This window comes from Malurus melanocephalus, unplaced genomic scaffold (assembly GCF_030028575.1).
Source record: "Malurus melanocephalus ecotype Western Australia unplaced genomic scaffold, MMel_1.1 scaffold_5, whole genome shotgun sequence".
NCBI classification, from domain to species: domain Eukaryota; kingdom Metazoa; phylum Chordata; class Aves; order Passeriformes; family Maluridae; genus Malurus; species Malurus melanocephalus.
In genome coordinates this window covers 6,839,542-6,858,092 of record NW_026623237.1, presented here as the reverse complement: position 1 = coordinate 6,858,092, position 18,551 = coordinate 6,839,542, and the positions used below count along the sequence as shown (strand labels likewise).

General features: G+C 41.5%; 1 protein-coding gene across 1 annotated transcript in view; it reads right to left on the bottom strand.

The window, feature by feature from the left end:
• Nucleotides 1–443: 443 nt before the first annotated feature.
• The window catches only part of PLB1 (phospholipase B1), a 77,519-nt gene continuing 59,411 nt past the window's right edge, over nucleotides 444–18,551 (bottom strand). Inside the window, exons 47-58 of the mRNA XM_057371236.1 lie at nucleotides 16,481–16,539; nucleotides 15,324–15,367; nucleotides 13,964–14,063; nucleotides 12,521–12,572; nucleotides 10,707–10,787; nucleotides 9,632–9,697; nucleotides 8,978–9,072; nucleotides 7,782–7,863; nucleotides 6,352–6,456; nucleotides 5,225–5,320; nucleotides 1,674–1,748; nucleotides 444–1,172 (exon numbers count right to left, since the gene is read on the bottom strand). Coding sequence (XP_057227219.1) covers nucleotides 951–1,172; nucleotides 1,674–1,748; nucleotides 5,225–5,320; nucleotides 6,352–6,456; nucleotides 7,782–7,863; nucleotides 8,978–9,072; nucleotides 9,632–9,697; nucleotides 10,707–10,787; nucleotides 12,521–12,572; nucleotides 13,964–14,063; nucleotides 15,324–15,367; nucleotides 16,481–16,539 — 1,077 coding nt within the window. The 3' untranslated portion in view covers nucleotides 444–950. The remainder of the gene's footprint in view (nucleotides 1,173–1,673; nucleotides 1,749–5,224; nucleotides 5,321–6,351; nucleotides 6,457–7,781; nucleotides 7,864–8,977; nucleotides 9,073–9,631; nucleotides 9,698–10,706; nucleotides 10,788–12,520; nucleotides 12,573–13,963; nucleotides 14,064–15,323; nucleotides 15,368–16,480; nucleotides 16,540–18,551) is intronic.

Below are 18,551 nucleotides of genomic sequence, written 5' to 3'. Positions count from 1 at the left end.
CAGGTTGCAATCATGGATTCGTCTCTAATATTTAAAATACTGTTTTATAAGAAAAAAGGACAGATGCACAAGCAAGAAGCCAAGATGCATGAACAGGTGTTCTTGCTTTGTGCAAGCAACTGACATCYTGAATAATATTAATGAAACAAAAAACTAGACCCCAGAATGAAAACATTTTTAAYGCTTTGTCCTGGTTTCAGCTGGGGCAGAGTTAATACTTTTCATAATAGATGGTTCAGTGGTGTGTTTTGGATTTAGTATGAGAATAATKCTGGTAACAAACCAATATTTTAATTGCTGCTAAGTAGTGCTTACTCTAAACCAAGGACTTTCCAGTTTCCCGTGCTCTGCCAGCGCAAGAAGATGGAAGGGGACATGGCTGGTATAGCTGACCTGGGCTAACCAAAGGGATATTCAATATCATAGAACACCACACATACTGTATAGATTGAGGGAAGAAGTCCAAGGAGGGGCTGATTGATGATCAAGGAGGGGCTGGGTATCAGTCAGCAGGCAATGAACAATTGTATTGTACAACAYTTGTTTTTCTTGAGTTTTATTSCTCTCTTTTTTTGTTACTTCCCATTTCATTACAATTATTATTATTACATTTTACTTTATTTCAGTTATTAAACKGTTCCTATCTCAACSCATGGSTTTCCAATTCTCCTTCTCATCCCATTGAGGGAGAGAGACGGGGATTGAGTAAGAAGGTGTGTGGTACATAGTGCCAGCTGGTGTGAAACCACAGYATACTTGGAACTTCATCCTCCACCGGACTGGTCTCCAGAAGACAGCTCTACAGTACATTACAGATCATTGTTATTTGGCTCAAAAACCCCTGGGCAACCAAGAAGCTTCATTCACATCCAACAGRTTTTTTGTTCTGCTACTTTCTGTGTGGCATCAGAGAGCAGCCTCTYCAGAGAAAGGTCTTTGTTCCACTTGTGTTACAGAGGGGTTGTTTTAATGCTGTTTTCTGTGTCAGTCTTACGTTGGCGCTTCTTGGTTTTTCTTCGTGACACAACCCAGCCAAGCAAAGAACCCACCAGGACTCCAGCTACTGCAGTCACAATGACAGCCCAGTAGGGGACTGAAGATTCTGTTTTCTCCAAGCTGAGATCTGAATCTCCAAATCCACTATTTCTTCGTGTGAAAAGAAAAGGCTTCTCCTAGAAAAGGAGAGGAAAGGAGAGGAAAGGAGAGGAAAGGCTTATTGACCACACACCACTCAACAGGCAGTATCCCAACAATAAGACATTGCCCCTTCTCAGAGAAGAATGGTAAATCTTTAGATATCAGCTGGTTTTGCCTTCTCTCTATCTTAGCCCAACCACTCTCTTGCTCTATTGCCTGAGAATTCTAAGAACAAAAAAAAGAAGCCACCTCAGAATCAGAATGGTGGCATCACTTCCTAATTTACTTGCTGCAAACAACCAAATGGAAATATACGGGCTCATTAGAACTGGCTTTCATGAGAGGCTTTCCATTGCAGCAAGGAAAAAGTTTTTTGACTAAAATCTTAAGCAGGTTTCCCCATCTGTAATGAAACAGGAGTATTTTTCRGCTATTTGAAGCCTTTACAAAGATACTCTTTTAAAGAGCTTTACCTATGCAAAAAAAGGAGAAAAATAGAGGTAATTGATGGAGAGAGCACCATGACCTTTACTTACAGGGTTTGGACACCTCAGTTTTGATCTGTCATGGGTAAAGTTGTTGTAAGTCTGCTTTTCACCAACTGGCTCCAGCTGAAGAAGAGAAAAGCAATGTTAAACATAATGATTTTTTTTTTCTTCTCAGACTCTCTTGACTTAGACAGTTACAACTTCTTATCCGACCTTTTGGTGCTTGCAGTAGTGAAGAAGTGGGATAGCAGGAACACAGGAAAGTTTGCAAACATTTTAACACTCATGAAMTGAAGATATTGAGAATCAGATGTACTGGCTGCAGAATAACTCCCTCGGAAGCAAGGAATAGGATAAGTCTGTTTTCCTTTTGCATTGCTCTGAATACAACGTATTTTAAATATTTTGCTAAAGCAGTGGTTCACTATTACACCCAGTTCTGCTATGTACTCATCTCAAATGGCAATAAAAACCACAACGGAAAAAACCCACATGAAATATGTTAGACATATTACTGAGCACATTACTTAAAGAAAGATGCCCAGGTATCATGGTGATGGGATTCACTTCAGAAATGACAGAGTTACAGAGAGAGGATGGGACAGTGCCAACCTTCTCAATCTTCACTCAGACAAGAAATTCCCTGGAGGTTTTAGCTGAGGCTGGGTTCACAATACTGCAAGAAGGAGTTAAACAGAGCCTTTTATATTGTCAGCTGTCAGGTAAGTTGCAATAGCTGACCAAAGGCTCACCCCGAGCCTATTTTCAATTCAACATAAAATAARCCCAGGCTAATAGCAGGCAGTTGTGCTTGGCTAGGAGTGCACATACCACCGGTTGCCATAGTTAAGCTAACAAGTAGAGGCTTGCTCAGTCGTGTTAACTGAAGTGTTTACAACTGTTGTATGGCATGCCTGAAGTAATGACTCCAAGATTGGTCCATAGAGAACTGCAAAGTTGTCATCCAGCACTTCTGGGAATACAGCACAGAGGATGGCCATTGCTTCTGCTATTGTCCATACAGGCATTTACTGTCCTCAAGGGATTAAAGYGTCAGCTCTATGCTGAAGAGAAACAATACAGCAACAAGCCAAACACAACATGGAGAAAACAAATTCTAACCACAAGATTCCCATATGGAAACATTGGGGATACTTTCTCTCTCTAGCTCATTCTTAATAAAAAAATTATAAAAATAGAAAGAAGCTAGCAGAGACTGAAAAATAAAAATAAATGAACCACAGAAAAATATAACTAGGGAAGAGAAGAAAGCTAACAAGTGAAGAGAAGATAAGAAGCAAAACATGGTGCCAAGTTTTTTCTTATTGTTGTAGGATCCTGACGGACTCTTTTTTGATTCCTAATCACTTGGCCCACCCACCAGCTAATGCAGTGAAGACTGAATTTGGTAGTTTCATTACACCTTAAAGRGAACAGCTCAGTTATTTGTACAATGTGTGGCTCACATCTTGCAGCATTCTGCCTGCAGTGCAACTGGTTATTTGTAGATAATTGTAATTCTTCCCATGCCAGGGCACTTGGTAAAGATTCTGGCACCGATCCCAGACAAAAGATGATAATATGCAAAATTCTGTAACCATCCATGCTTACTTCATCTCTATGCAATCTGTTCTTCAGGAGCGTTAGCTTCTGAGCTTTGAAGATGACATATCCCCAATGAGGATGTATGTATCTATGAGGATACAGGACAAATTCTGGAAGAAACCCACAGCTCCTCTAGAGCATATAGCAAACATGGAAGCAGAACACAAGCCACACTCACTGTCCATGTATCTCCTCATGTCAGCCAAAKACACCTGACAAGGTGGACCCATGGAAGCCCCTTAAGACTATAAAGTCCTCCGACTTCAGAGAGCAGGACTACACTTTGCTTTACACAAAGCAAAAAGGGCAAAGAATATTACGGCAAGGGAGAGACTGCATAAGCCATCCCAGTCCCTGGATACCCACACAGTGGCCAGGCACAGTCTGGCCCTTTATGTGCACTGACAAGAATTTCTGTCATTTGGCCATAAGCCTGCAGCCTGCCGAGCTTTTCAGGGAACAGGGAAACAATACAGCCTTACAGTAAGCTTGCACAGCCTTGCCGTACAAGGACTGCAAGGGAAAAGCAGGGATGTGTTACAAGAACTAGATTTAAATAGTAAACAGTAATATCTTCAGTTGGCATAGACCAACAGTTCTCTGCAGGAGGGAATAGTTGTGCTTTGCATCAGTAAGAACCTGATCCCTGCCACCCCAGTAGAAAGCTTTGTGTCGATATCCTTAGATGCGTAGGAAATGAGTGACAGTCTGGACAGAAAAAAAMCTCTGGTGGCATAGGAAAAAAGACTGATGGTGATTCAGGCATGAGTAATGGCCAATAAGAATACCACATGGCAACAGGAACCCAATTTAAGACTGCCATATGTCCAGGTACTGTCTCTTCTTTTTTTTCTTGAAACCCTCAGCCATGCTCAATTTGAATTTTTCTACATTTGCCTGGGGTTTTTGGCCCACCATTAGCCCTGTTTAAAGGCTATGATGCAGAGTGAAGCCTACCAGCCTGCTGTCATCTGGAGTCCCAGACAGGGAAGCCTGATGGAAAACAGGCAGATTTGCTGTGCATGCACAAAACAATTACTCCAAGCATGTGTGTGCATCGTACATTCTATAACCCTGGACCTACAGCTCATGTGCTGCACTGGGCAGCTGCACAGATTCCTGACCTGCATCTTCCAGTCCTTCTGCTCAAGCTCACCCTGGGGTGTCCTGTAAGTTCCTTATCTTGCTCAGACTTTTACTTGGACAGAAAAGAAATTCCCCTCCTTTTATGCTTGTTGTACAAACCAGGATGCAGGGTTTCTGCTAGCACAGTGTGTTTGGGAACTGGTGTTTACAAGACAAGGGGAGGAAATGTTGCTGTGGCATGAAAATGCCATAGTTTGGTCCAACATAGGGAAACATGTTTCTGATAGCAACTGCGACCTTGGAGCTATCARGTCTAGCATGTGCCTCTTACACCTTCTTCCAACACTATTTGAAAGCTATAATTTCCCCCAAAATGACAGATGGAATGTGATTGCAAGCATCATAGGTTTGATTTCAGTCCCCCATTAGTTTTAGTGACTCTACTAGAACTGCCTCAGATACTAGAGTGGGTGGTACAACATGTCCACACTATTAATGGCAGCAAAAATTCAGTCACATATATGTTTTTTTAATAAATATAATAGAATTCACTGAAGAAGGGCAAGCTCATTGAACAGACATTTTCAAACCTACAGAACTGAATCTTTAAATTTTTGTTTTAATGTGAATTATTTACCAAAATAGAAAGGAACTTTTCATTACGTTAAGACTCTCAGGACTTCTCATTTTGAACGAGCAAAGACTTACCCTGTTTCATGCAACATGATCACTTTGGATTACGTTCCTAAGCAATGCAGAGTGAGAAGAACCTCGGAACTGAGCAACCCCCTCTTGTTAGGATATCAGTTTTATGTCTTGTTTACTCCTTTGTTTCAGACACCTTTCTCGGCATCTTTTGTAGCTACTGCTAKCCCAAACTCATAGGAAACTAAGTTGCAAACTCTTACCATATTATTCCAGAGAGCCATGGCCATCTCAGCATAGCCTCTTACACTGAAATGAATGCAGTCTGCAGCAAAGAAACTCATATCTGGCTTGTTGGTCTGCAATAAAAGCAAAAATTTCTCAGCAAATTTCAATACGTGAGATCTGATACACCTAATAGTGTACTGTACTTGGTATACCCAGTTCACAGTTTTGATTTGCTCATGTTTTAACACTGCAAATAAACTTAGGTTCTCATAACTAYGGGGTGATTACTGCACCTTGAGACCTTCTGTGTAATGCAGCCTGCTCAACTTCACACAGCAATTTTCATAACAAAACTAAACTAACCATTAAGCCAACAGTCACAGCAATCACACAGACACTGCCTTTGACCCACATTCCATTATGTACAGAACTGATAGAAAACTGTTTATTACTGCTTTTTAAACTTCCATGTCTCCGACTTACAACCTTCCAGGTGTTGAAATTTCTGCTAAATTTCAGGTAACAATAAAAATGATAGGCTTATTCAGCCGTGGCATGTGTCTCTCTTAGGGGGAATTTACCTCATTACTACCTGTGTGGTGACCATTACTCAACCTTGAAGCTTGCCAGAAAAAAAATGGAGATGGTATGAAAAAATGATCAGTACTGTTCAAATCTGAGYTGCTTTGACCTGGATTCATGCTGTTTATTTGTATCCCTAACTACACAGTATACCTAATGGAGAAAAGAAGGAGAAYCAGTGTTTGGTTTCAAAGGCTGCTTCCTGTTTCTAGGCTGGGATGAGTCAGAGATTCAAGTACTGGTCTCCATGTGAAGAAAACCTGAACACTTTCCGTAACCTACGTCGGAAAACTGTGGTGAATGCAAACCAACCCACTCAACAGGGGGAAGTAACATGCAGTTTAGAGRAAGTCAGAGGTGCCTAGTTTGTGGGTGCACACTGTGAATGTTTCCTAAAGCCRTTTTAATTCACAGGCAGAGCAGTCTTTCCTATCTTCCTGTCACTCTCACTAGAGATTTYACGCTATGCCACTAGACTGTGCAAAGAGAAAAAACACAGGCCTTGTGGCACAGATCTTACTGGCTTAAGAGAAATCAAGATACTGGCCCTTGCATCAAGGGAAAGCAAGGTAGGACTCACACTATCCAGGGGCATCAAGGTGTTCCGGAAAAAAGGCTGCATGACAACTGCGAAGTCCTCCCTCTGTTCGTACCGACCGCTGTTGATCAGCCCCAAGGCTTCAGCCTGGACAGAGCRTAATCAGTGAAAACAGAAGAGTTACTTGCAAGGCTCATCTAACATTTGTCAGCTATCAAAAACATGCAGATTACACATCTTTCATTGTAGGAAGCCATAAATTGTTGGTGTAAATCYGGCTAAATGTTATAAAGCAGTCAAGAAAATGGCTAAGAAAAGAATTTAGTTCGTGAAGAGATTTTCGTGAGGAAAATGCACAGAAGCTGGGTTAATTCAAACAAAAATGAAAATACAAACAATATTAAAAGTTGCCTAATAATAATAAAAAAAGTCTTTATAAAAGAAGTAATTCAAACCTTGCTTTTAAAAACCAAAGCTGCGCAACAACAATGAGATTAAAGTTTACAGAAAATGATAAAAAAGGAACAAGGCCAACATTTTTAGAAGTGACAAATAAGTCTCAAATGCCAACTTGAGGCTGAAATGCACTCGATTTTTCAGAAAGGTGTGCTTGAATTAAAATAAAACTTACATATTGAAAAATTACCTGCCACTTAAAAAAATTATGGCCRCAGACATTCATACAAATAAAAACCCCATCTCATTGTAACTTGCTGTCTTATGGGTATAAATGCTAATGCTCATGGTCATGTCTCAAAACATTCCAAAACCCACATCCTTTGTTAAGGAGAAGGACRCCTCTAGTAGGCTTAAACAAGTATTACCCAGGGTGAATTTCTTGAGCTTTGCCAGATTCATTGGACAACAGCCACTGCCAGAGCCAGAATGGAGAACATAATGTGATCTGATACAGTGATTCCTGTATTCATAAGAACATTGATGGAAAAAGCTTCTGCTCCAATAGCTAATTACAGCCTCTGTTAATTTTGAGTGAATCTTATGCCTGAGGCTATGAAAAGTTACTCTCAGATAGCAAGCTGGTTGATGGTTGGTTTAGTCAATTTTTTCTGCTAAGAGTAACCACAAAACAGCTGATGCAAAGTCATTTGTCACTCTTGCAGTGATGTATTAATTCATGTAAGCTGCTCATTGGGGTCATAGCAGACAAACACATATCAACAGAGGAGCCATCACTGTTAACTCCTTTTTGGTTATTGAAACAGCARTTGGAAACAGAACTGGTCTCCATCTACATCCACCTCAGAACTGAGGTCAAATCATAAGAAAATGTGGAAAGACTTGCTCTGCTATTAACTGGTTAGATGGGTAGGGTTTTGRTTAGGCTGTGGCCAAGTTGTTTTCCATTTATCCCTCTCTGTAGTGCTGAGGATATGCATGAGAGGAAGGGCAGTGAGGGAAGAAATATAAAGAGACACAAGTGAAGATGACCAATTATGGAATCAATGTATTACCTGAAAGTCTCTGTTGACTCTCTTAATTTCTTGAAATTCAGGAGAATTTTCCTCTGGGTTTAAGAAACACGGGCAAACTTTCCTTCAACAAAAGAAATAGTACAATTAAAAGCCAATCTAGAATAGTCTATTCACAGTCTTTCAGCAGAGCATGTCTGGTTCAAGAAGCTGCAGATAGGTGATCAAAGCTTACTTGCAGAATGGAGAGCCACCTTGTTGACTTAGAAATGGACAGTTACTTCAGAAAAAAAAAAAATCTCTACTGACTTACTTTTCAAAATGAACACCTGTCACAGCCAGRAAAGGATCCACTACTCTTGGGTCAAACACAAAAAAGTGTTTAGCCTGCCACAAATTAGCAGGAAATCACATGTGTTAGAATAATAAGACATGAATAGGGTTGCARCAGATTTTCAAACACCTGGGAGTTTAAAGTTAGAAAAGAAAAAATTTTCCGGCAGTCTGAATCCTTGCACTACTCTGTTTTATTATGTTACCTTCATAACAAGAGGCAGTAACTTTGCTTCAATGAAATTCATCTTCTAAGAATGTGCTTGGAATGCATAGGAAGACATCAGGCAAGRTAGTAAATTCATTATTTTCCCTTCCAATGTGTTCCTGTAGTTAATCACTTGTATTATTAAAAAGCTGTGCCTTACTTAATTTGAATTCATTTGGCATTGTCTTCCAACTACTAGTCTTCATTATACCTTTCTCTGCAAGACTAACAGCCTTTTATGTTCATTCTGATGCCTTTAAAGACACTGCTGCTTTCTAAAACAAATCCCTCAACCTTCGAGTTAAGATTTTGGTCTCCTTCATTAGGGTGTCAGGAGCAGTTCCTGGCTGTGYACTCTGCTGCACACAGCCCAGCCTGCACCAGAGGTAATGCAGCACTGGATACAAAGAGAGGAACCAGAGATGTCAGCCTGTGCTGCTGACCAGAAGATGGCTGAGCAAAAAAAGTTCAGCAGTATAACAATCAGATGTTGTGATTTGTGCTGTGTCATGCTGCCTTAAAGTCTTTTAGCCGAAGGACTGGGAGAAGTAACAGAAAGTTGATGAGAATCAATGCATCAGGTAAAGGTGGCAAGGCAAATAGCTTGGAAAGCTCCGTGTGGATGTCCTCCTGTAGGAATTAAGACTGAGCCAAAGAAATGTCACTTTAAAGGCAAAGAGTTGTTTTGCTCACTTACTTTGCTGTCAAAGCACACTCTGAAGAGCTTGCTGTGATTTGACGCAGTCCAGAGAACTCTAGCATCTCCACCATGTTGATAAAGACTCTTGGGAGCTACAAGGATTATAATAACCAGACATACAGACATGTTACAAATAACAGAACATGATACCACTACAAAGAGCAAGAAGTGCCATCYGTAGGTCAGGGAGTCACTGCAAACTGCACCAACTGCAGCCAATGGCATGTGCAAGGATGATGTATAAAAGGAGGGGGAGGGAGACATAGTGGATGTCAGCCAAAAAAAATTCCAACAGCTAGTACAAACTAGCTGAAATGCTGCTTCACTCCTGGGGGCATTTCCATTTGCACCAGGGTAAATGAAACTGTGTGTGGTTGTTTAGCCACCAAAACTGGCTGTAGGGTCATGGTATGTTTGGTTTACAGCATATATATATATTGTGAAACACACAGTTTTCCTGAAACTGCAGCCCTCTTTCTCAGAGCATTAGCTAATACAGTTGTTTAAATGCAGCACTGAGGAACAGCCTGACTCCCACTATTTGAAAGATGACCTTGTATGAAACATAATCACTGACAGTCTATCAGAGGTGAGAAAAACATCAGTGTGCTTGCCAGGAACATAGCTTGCTAGGGTGTCTTAAAAGCTTACCTCCTCATAGAAAATATCCAGAGTGTCCTGAAGGTGCTTTACATACTTTTGCACAGAATAGGTTTCCTGTTTAAAAAAACAAMAAARAAAAAYTGGATCAGTCTTTTWCAGGAAMCAAGAAGGTGGTCTGTGAGAAAATACACCGACTTGATGCTCCTTTTTTCTTTAGTTGGCAGATACATTTCCAGATCAAGAAGTTCACTGGCACTTGTTCAGAGATTATACAGTGCTTGTGTTTTTATATCATTAATATATTCCCCTAATCTCTGTAGAAAATCCTGAGGTATCCTGGCAGAGTCTTTCCCTGATAATGACTATATAGATCACATTTTCGGATTTCAGGTTGTTTGGTAGGGGACCCAGACCAGACTGGTATGCCTTATGAACAGAACAGTATCTTTTTTAACCTGCTAGTCTGGAGTAACTGATGAGAAGGCAGTCAGACCCCACAAAGCCCACAAGCAGAACAACTTTGTGCCTGTAGTTATACAGATGTAGCTGTGAAAACAAAGGCTCCAGGGAGCAGTCTGTAAAGGAAAGAGCAAAACAGACAACAATGCCCAGTCATTTCGACAAGCTGGGGCCCAGACCCCCAGTCTGTGCCACATGAAGTTTCTCAGAGGGAATGATCACTTGCAGCTAAAGAAAAGACATGTTTTTTACTGTAAATGGATGGAATTATTTTGGGTGTCATTCTGAAGCAAGAATTGGGCATCCTCAGTAATTATTGTGTGGAGGTGATTTCCAGAAGAAACTTGTGTCCCATAACATGCCTAAGCCACCATGCTCATTGCTTTGTCCTGTTAAGCAGGGATAGCTCTTCAGCTTAATTTTGGTGTTTTGTTCGATATGGGCAGGTTTCTAATTCTTAAATAATGCATTTCTCCAGAGCTGCAGTGCCCGTATTAAAAGCTGTGTGCTTGTTTCTGTTACAATACAGATGAAAAGAGCAGGACGTCTAAGTGCTTTTAAACAAAGAGGAACTTTGGCTGCCTAAGAAAGAGAAAGATTTTATTTCCAGGGCTGGTCACCTGCCAAATGCCTGGATGAGAATGCCGAATTCAGAGATACAAACCTTGTCCAAGCAGTACTGGCATAGGTCTCTGCCTCCAACAAGGACAGTGATCAGCTTCCAGTCTTCCTTGAAGTTAATTTTCTAGTGGTACATAAAATAAACAGATTGCAGCATCCATTGCTCAGGCATGCAGATGTAACACTCACAAATGGGGCTAAATGGGGCACAGACAGTAGGGCAGAACAAAGGAGGCATGCTGAGTTAAGCTGGCAAAAGAAAAGCATTTCTCCAGGGGGAAAATCTGAACTGTTTGCTAGTCTGCTGCAATCCACCTTGGCTCCTGTAAGGAAATTCCCTTCAGCAGACAAGCTCTGTCAGGGTAACCAAGCATGGAAATGTGTCTGTGGCAGCAAGCATCCCTAAATGAATGTCAGCTTCAGAACAGAGATGGACAGGAGAGATTTGCCAGCCATGGCTGCACACTGCAGGCAGCGTGGGGATAAAGTTGTGTGGGAGTGGAGGCTGCACTGACTCATGAAGCCGTGGAACTGGAGCTGCTGGGGATCCCTGCCAGCTGGGCAAGCATTACCCCGTGGCCAGGAGGGGCGAGGGGTGCCCCAGGGAACAGACAGCTGGGTTAAAATAGAAGAGTCCAGGAGGCTGGTGACTTCACTGAGCTCATATAAGGGCAGCTGCAGCACCCACGTCACCACAAGCTAACAATAGSCGCTGCTGAGAGCTGGATCTCATCAAAACATTTTGTAACATTCAGTACAAAGAAAGGAATCAAAGGCAACTATTTTTAGTGTGGTGCATTTACATAACAAACATCTGCGAAAGGATCCCACAAATAGASGGAGGGCCTGGGAATCACCCACAGGTCTGAATTCTCCTATTTAACCAACAATTTGCTTGGAAAGATTTTCATGAAGAGGCGATGCTATGGCAGGGACACACCGCCTCCCTTTTTTAAAAAAATGCATAAAAAGCTGTGAATAAAACAAAGCTCGAGAGCCTCTCCTCTTCTCTCCTATTGAAAAACCATGCCAGCTCCCTTCACTCTGCCAAACAATTGGCAATGCAGAGTAACTGACAGTGGGGTGAGCATGCAGCATCCATCAAGAGTTCTGGCATGGAGAGACACATGCTTTGACAAATCCTGCTTATTCAGTGCCTTCCTTTCCCATTCAGTCTGAGCCAAGGAGCACCAGGCACTCCCATTCCCTTAGAGGGAATGCTCTCCCTGAACCAACAGCTCACACCCAGACAGTCATCCACTCAAATTCAGCCAGCACTCGGAGCAGGGCAGCTTTGGGTTTCTCACAGATCTCTTCCCCTCCCCACTTTTGGTGCTCTTTGTAGCACACTCAGTGGACTTGGCACAGCAGACCAGATCCCCTACTAATTCTCTAAAAGACTGGTGTGACAGGGATTCATCCAGTCCTGAGCTTTCTGGTCCCTGATTAATTATTTGCCTGTTCAAAACCAGAATTTGAGAGGGCTTTTTCTACCGCAAAGATTTCAGCATTCTCTGTTCCTGCAATTGGGATTCATGTTTGTCTGCAGGTACCTGCTCCAGCAATTTTACACTCAGTCTTTATGACCTTCACTTTGTCACAGCTGCTCAGCTAAGCAATGCTGTGATCTCACCAGAGCCTTCAGATTTCTCGTCTTCCTCACTGCCATCCTTACATCTGGCTGCACTGCATCCTACCTGAGGGGTAATTAATCTGGCACATTTGTCTTAAAGCACAGCAGAGACAAGGACGTTTCTTTCATCAGTAGAACACTCTTCTTGACTCAAACATCCCATTAATTAAAGTCATCTCCCAGAGACCATGGGAGCACTGGGGGGTGCCCCAAATCCCACTTACCGAGCTGCTTCTCATCAGCTCCACCAGTGCACGTGCTTGGGCTGGCATATCACTAGGAGAGAGAACAGAAGATTTTAGATGTGTGCTCTAAAAGCATGTCACCCTCTTGATCTCCCCCTCCTCATTTCACGGGATCTTAGGATTAGCAGAAATCAGTATAAGGAAAGTGATGCCTCAAAAGGCTGAGCAAAYTCTGCAGGACCAAGTTGCACAAGTGAATCTGATCTGAAAAGGYTTCAGCTGGGATGGCTGCCAAGTGGCAGACAATTGGTATGAGTTCTTCCCATCTCAGAGTYGGCTTAAGTGTATTTTGTTTGGAAAAACTCACTAATGCCCAGATGCACAGAGACACTGAGTTGCATAACYCCCTTCAAAAACCTAGTGAGTGAGTTTGGTGCTGACATAGAAGCTGGGCACCTAACCAGCCTTCCTGATCTGGCCTTAAATTCCTATGGCTTGTCTTATAGCTGGAAGATGCTGCTTACATTGTGGGACTGCCAGGCTGGAGAGCACCAGTCCAGCTCTGGACAGGATGCAACATCCACGGGCCAAAGCACAAACCATGCTGAGACACCAGCTGGAAATGAGCTCCTGATATATTAGAATAAGACTGTGCTTGAGCTAATAAGCCCTGCCTCCCTCCAGCAACTGCACAAATGCAGTTACATTATYTGGATTCCCAGAACCACATTGATCACGCTGAATCAGCTTTGCTTGGGGCACCTATGAAATACATATAGTAGCATACAGGCTTTGATAGTTATCCTAAATCTCTCTTGCAGCAGATTTAATGGTTGTTAAAGGTGTCACAAAAAGCTTTGGAAACAAATTTTTTGGGTATTCATGGAGCAGGCACAGCTTAAGCCATACAAGTTCTTACACATTTTGGTTCTTAACAGAGTAGYAGATTTTTCCTTCAGGAGGAAAAAGGAGTTATTTCCCAGCTGCTCAATTTTTTCTCTTTTCACTGCATACAGGGATGGTTTTTAATGCCATTAGGTAGCAGTCTGCTTCTATTTGTTAATTTGAGGCAMCTATTCATTAGTTTATAGAAATCAAGGAATAAAAGAGATACTTATGAATTTTTTCTCATTACAGATATTGCCTGATAGTGAATTAGGGACCTGCATACTGAAGGCTGGACAGAAAAAGGTACTGGTTGAATAAGAAGCATAACTATGGTATTGGCTCAAAAATTATGGGCAGAAATCAAATAAAGAAAGGAAGCTTGTAATATAGAAAAAGATAACAAATAAATCCCCCAAATACTGAATTGAATAAAAGAAATAAAAACCCAAAACTCACAATCAAAAACCTCAGATCACAGAAAAGTGCTGAGTACCAGCAGGTCATCAGCATTACCCCAACCCTGCATCCCAAAGGTAACCTGCCAGTCCATCACTTCTCATTCCTTTGCCCTTTCTCGTTTGTGATTGTCCTTACCGTGCTGTGGCATTTCTCTCTGCAACGTTGAATCCAGCTGTTTCCTTAGAACTGCCGGTGGAGAAGCCAAAGAGGTTTGGATTGAATTTCTTCAAGATGTCTTAAAAAGRAAAACCACAGTGTTTAACCATTCACAGCAGAACCAGCAGCATCACCTCCTGCAATTGAGTGTGAGAATATGGACCACTCCATGTGGTGGAATACGTTCTCCCCTCATTCGCTACGACTTTGCAGAAGCTAGAGACACACCAGCTTTGAAGACTCTAGTTACTGTCCAGATTTCATCACTGCAATAATTTCTCTCCATGGGCCTGAGGAGTCAGGGCCTGGTGGCCCAGGAAATGCATAGGTTGTTCTCAGGAAAATGACCAGTCTTAAATTTAAGTGTCAAAGTATTCATGGTTGCTTTCATTCATGTACCAGGAGCAGGTGCCCTGAGTATAGCCCTCTACCTCTCACTCCTCCAGCCAGATAATAATACTTTGGCAGAGAAGTGAATTTCCTTAATTTTTCTAGATTTCGTTGAAACCTTCAATGGGGAAGCATGATGTCTGMTAACTGTTATTGTTACTGTGTCTGTAGTGCAGTCTGAAACCTCTTTATAGAATCTAATTTATAATGCATAAATGAATGATGCCTTCTATATTTCTTCAAAGGCAGTGATAAGCCTGGTACAAGGCAAAGCACATYGGATTTTATTACTAACAATGTCAGGTATTGTCAAACTGCTCCATAGCATGGATCAYATACAAATAGATCAACCATTGTAAATCAAGTCCTTTCCAATTTATTGTCACRCTGACCACTTAGTGGTTTCTATGGCAACTACAGGGCCCAATTACACTAGGGCAAAAAAATCCCAGTATTTTTAGATATGTTTTTTCACTGCTGTGTAGCAACTTGAAAYCATCAGGAAGAACCATAGCTTTGTCAACAACCCTGGCCAGACAAACTGATAATTGTTTCATAACCCTTTATTTGTCCACAGACAGTTACAGTCAGTCACTAGAAAGCACAAWACAAAATAAAGGAGGAGCAAAACTAGTCAGTCACTAGAAAGCACAAAAYAAAATAAGGGAGGAACTTCTGTCCCCTTCAGCACATTTACTCCTAATTCTTTTTGTCAAAAGGATGATACAATCACATGCAGGTCCTGTGATGTCGAGGGGCTGAATTAACTTTACAGCTAAATCAGGTCAGTCTGGATTTCTGCTGTGACTCACATTAACTGCTCATATCCACAACAGATGGACAGCCCCACTGTTTGCAAGGAAAGAATGACCATTTCCAGATGTTTCTTAGCATCCACTTTAACGACTTTCAGTGTAATAYGCAACTTCTGCTTTTCTAAGATACTCACTGGGTAAAGTAGCCTGGATCTCCAGAGTCTCATCACCTCCAATACTACAAAGRAAAAGAACAAAATCACCCAGTAGGGTTAATCCTGCAGCCATCTGTCTTATTGTTGCTATTTGCTGTTGTAGCAGCCCAAGAAGGAAAGCAACCCTCCTACAAAATACTTACTTCAAACAGGACTAAGGAGATAAACCACAGGAATTCAGGGAAAGTAATGAAAGGATAACTCACCCTAAATAAAGCAGGGCATCAGCTAAGATAGAAGCTATGCCTTCAGGCTGGGAACAGACCATATTGGGAGAACTAATTTTTCATACATGCTGGGATACCGATCATAGAAAGGCATATTTCCTCACTAAAGTTGCTCCATGTTACCTTGCTGAGATTACATTTATGCACTGTTATGTATTAAATATTCATTAAATACCTATTTGCAATTCTGCARTGCTGAATATGAAAAGAGCCCCTGCCTCTACCATTCAAAATTTGTCTGTGTGCAGAGCCAATACACTCTTACACTCTTCTGGCAGCCCCTCCTGAAAATATCCACTCCTGCAGACACAYGCAGAGGGATGCACAAAGAGCAAAGAGAATGATGGGTATGTGTGCACACACTTCACAATCATACATCTGCTCTCAGGGAGCAAGCAGTTTTCTTCCTCTCTAGCATGGATATTGAGCTTCACACCCTCTGATGTGCACTGTTTGCCCACTTTGAAATAACAAAGGTGATTGGAGCATTTTCACTGAGTATGCGTGCAGTGCTCTCACCATGCTCATGCCAATGCACACTCACTTAGACCTTCCAGCATTAGACACTGTAAGAGGTAATCACAGCAACAGCCACATTTTGAATAAATTCCAGAGAGACTACAAAAAGGCTAAAAGGTACTGGGACACATGACCACCTTGTAGCATTCAGGTCTGATTAACACACACACACACACACACACACACACACACACACACACACACAAAAACCCCAAAAATCAAACTAAACAACCAAACAAAAAATAAACACTCCTCCATTTCTTGCCAAGCAATACTTGCTGTCAGCATCCTTCCCTGAATTTACTTACATAAAGATGTAGCTACACAACCAGGTGGCCCACACTTTTAACTGTGCGGACAAAAATAGAGAAAGAAAAAAATTTCGTTCACCTCCAGGAAAGTCCCATCCAGTCTGTTTGTAGGTCAGGTACTTTGGCTCCTACTGCAGTCTGGAAAAGATGGAAATAACAACTGATAGAATACTAAGAGAGAAAAAAAAAAGCCTTACAAATTTAGGTAAGATAGACATCATGTTTTGAAAGATCTCAAGCATTCTAGTAACATTACTCTGCATCCAGCCAAGCTTTTGCAATATCCCAGTTTTAGCATAAATGGTCTATGTCCTTATCCACCCCCACATGCCGGTCTGTGGGCAGCCCTGCATCTCCCATATTTCAATTWTCTGGGCTTCTCCTCATATGCAAAAGCAGCTCATCTGGACAGMAGACAATGGAGCATCAGAGGAGATGTAGTCCAGCCAGAGGACATCAGAGTSTCCTTATGTCAAGTCATAATAAAACTTTAAAGTTACTACTCRTACTGTTTTAGCAACCCAATGGGACCCAGATTAACATCAGGAGATTTGTATTTGTTTGGAATTTTTTTTTTTTGATGGAAGATGCTTCATCCTGGTATTTCTTGAAGAAAGATGATTTTGAGAGACTTAATAATCCAGGGGAAAAAATAGCCCCAAACAGTGATGAAAAAATTCTCATCYAGTTTTAGCTGTACATAAATCAGAGGAGCTGCTTTTTAAACTGCCAAGAAAACAAATCTTTGGTGTACAATCCATTTTTCCTCTCCTGGATCCAGTCTGCTAGTCTAACACACAGATTTGATGAGGTGTAGASAGGATTTTTTTTGTCAGTATAGATAAGCATGCTGGTGTATCTAGTGTTTTCACTGTGCGTTGGTGCTAAGAAGGCCAACACATGAATTCTAACCAGTGACATGACTAAATTACTCAATGTTCCATTAATCTCTGACTGTATCTAGACTGAGACAGCCTTCCTTCCYGCACTGTGAACTTTAATATCCTTCAAAATTAAATAAATATGCAAAGCCAACCAAACAAAGACCTTTGTGATGAATTTGAGTAGCTCACAAGACAGGGACAGACCTCTAGCAAGGTCAGCACCCTGGCTTGCATTCAGCATAGCCACTGGTAGAAGGTGTTTTTCTGCAGCTTTACAGTTTTTTAGTGGTCTAAAGAACTAAAAATTCATAAACACTGCATCCATAAACACTGACAGCATTCCAGGATTTTGTGGGAAGTACCAGGAGGACAATCAATGCTTTGGTGGGCTTTGCTGCTGCAGTGCCCCTGTGCCAAGGATGGTGATGCCGTAAAAAGCGTGGCTGCTGCAGGAGGTGTATATGCACACATGGGGAAAATTACCCATTTTTCTGAGCCCCCCAAATAAATCACTCAATAAAACCCCCAAACACACCTTGCTGTGGCAAAGGCAACTGGTAGGAACTGCATGAATAATGGCAATATGAGAAACTGCCTTTATCGGCTCTTGTGACAGAACTCAAYGACCATAATCTGGCCCTTATGACTAGAGCCCTCTGAGATATTTCATGGATTAAAAGAATGAAGATTTTAAAAATAGGAGCTATGTGCTAGTGTACTAGTGTATCTAGCATTAGATGTGGGGGAGAAAATTAAGCAAATAATTTTAAGGGTCATGGAAATGGATAGGAGGGAGACTCAGAGGGTCTTTACCGATTTCTTCTAAGAAAAGCTCAAAGCTTTGCAGCACCAGGGAAAACCAGGATTACATCAGGTCAAGCAAAATCCATTTCAGAGCTAATGAGGAGGTGCATGATGCATAATGAAGACATGCATACCTGCCTGTAAGACAAGCCTGCTCATTTAAGGGCTTCAGACCCTTCAAGTGCCTCTGAACTCAACAGGRACAAAAGCTGCTAGAATGAGCACTGGTTTAGTTCAGGAGTTAAAATTCATGGGAACTGTTGACACAAATGTTTGCTTTCATTCCATGCCAGAACAATTCTGTAGAGCTGTGTAATTCTAGAACATTTTCTCAGAAAACTTCAGTGCAGATCTGCAGTAGCAGTATTCCCTCCTATTCTTCTCTGGGGCCTTTTTTTTTTGTGCCAACTTTTTTGGTTTTTTCATCTACATTTCTTGGTATTTGAAATATATCAGAGTTTT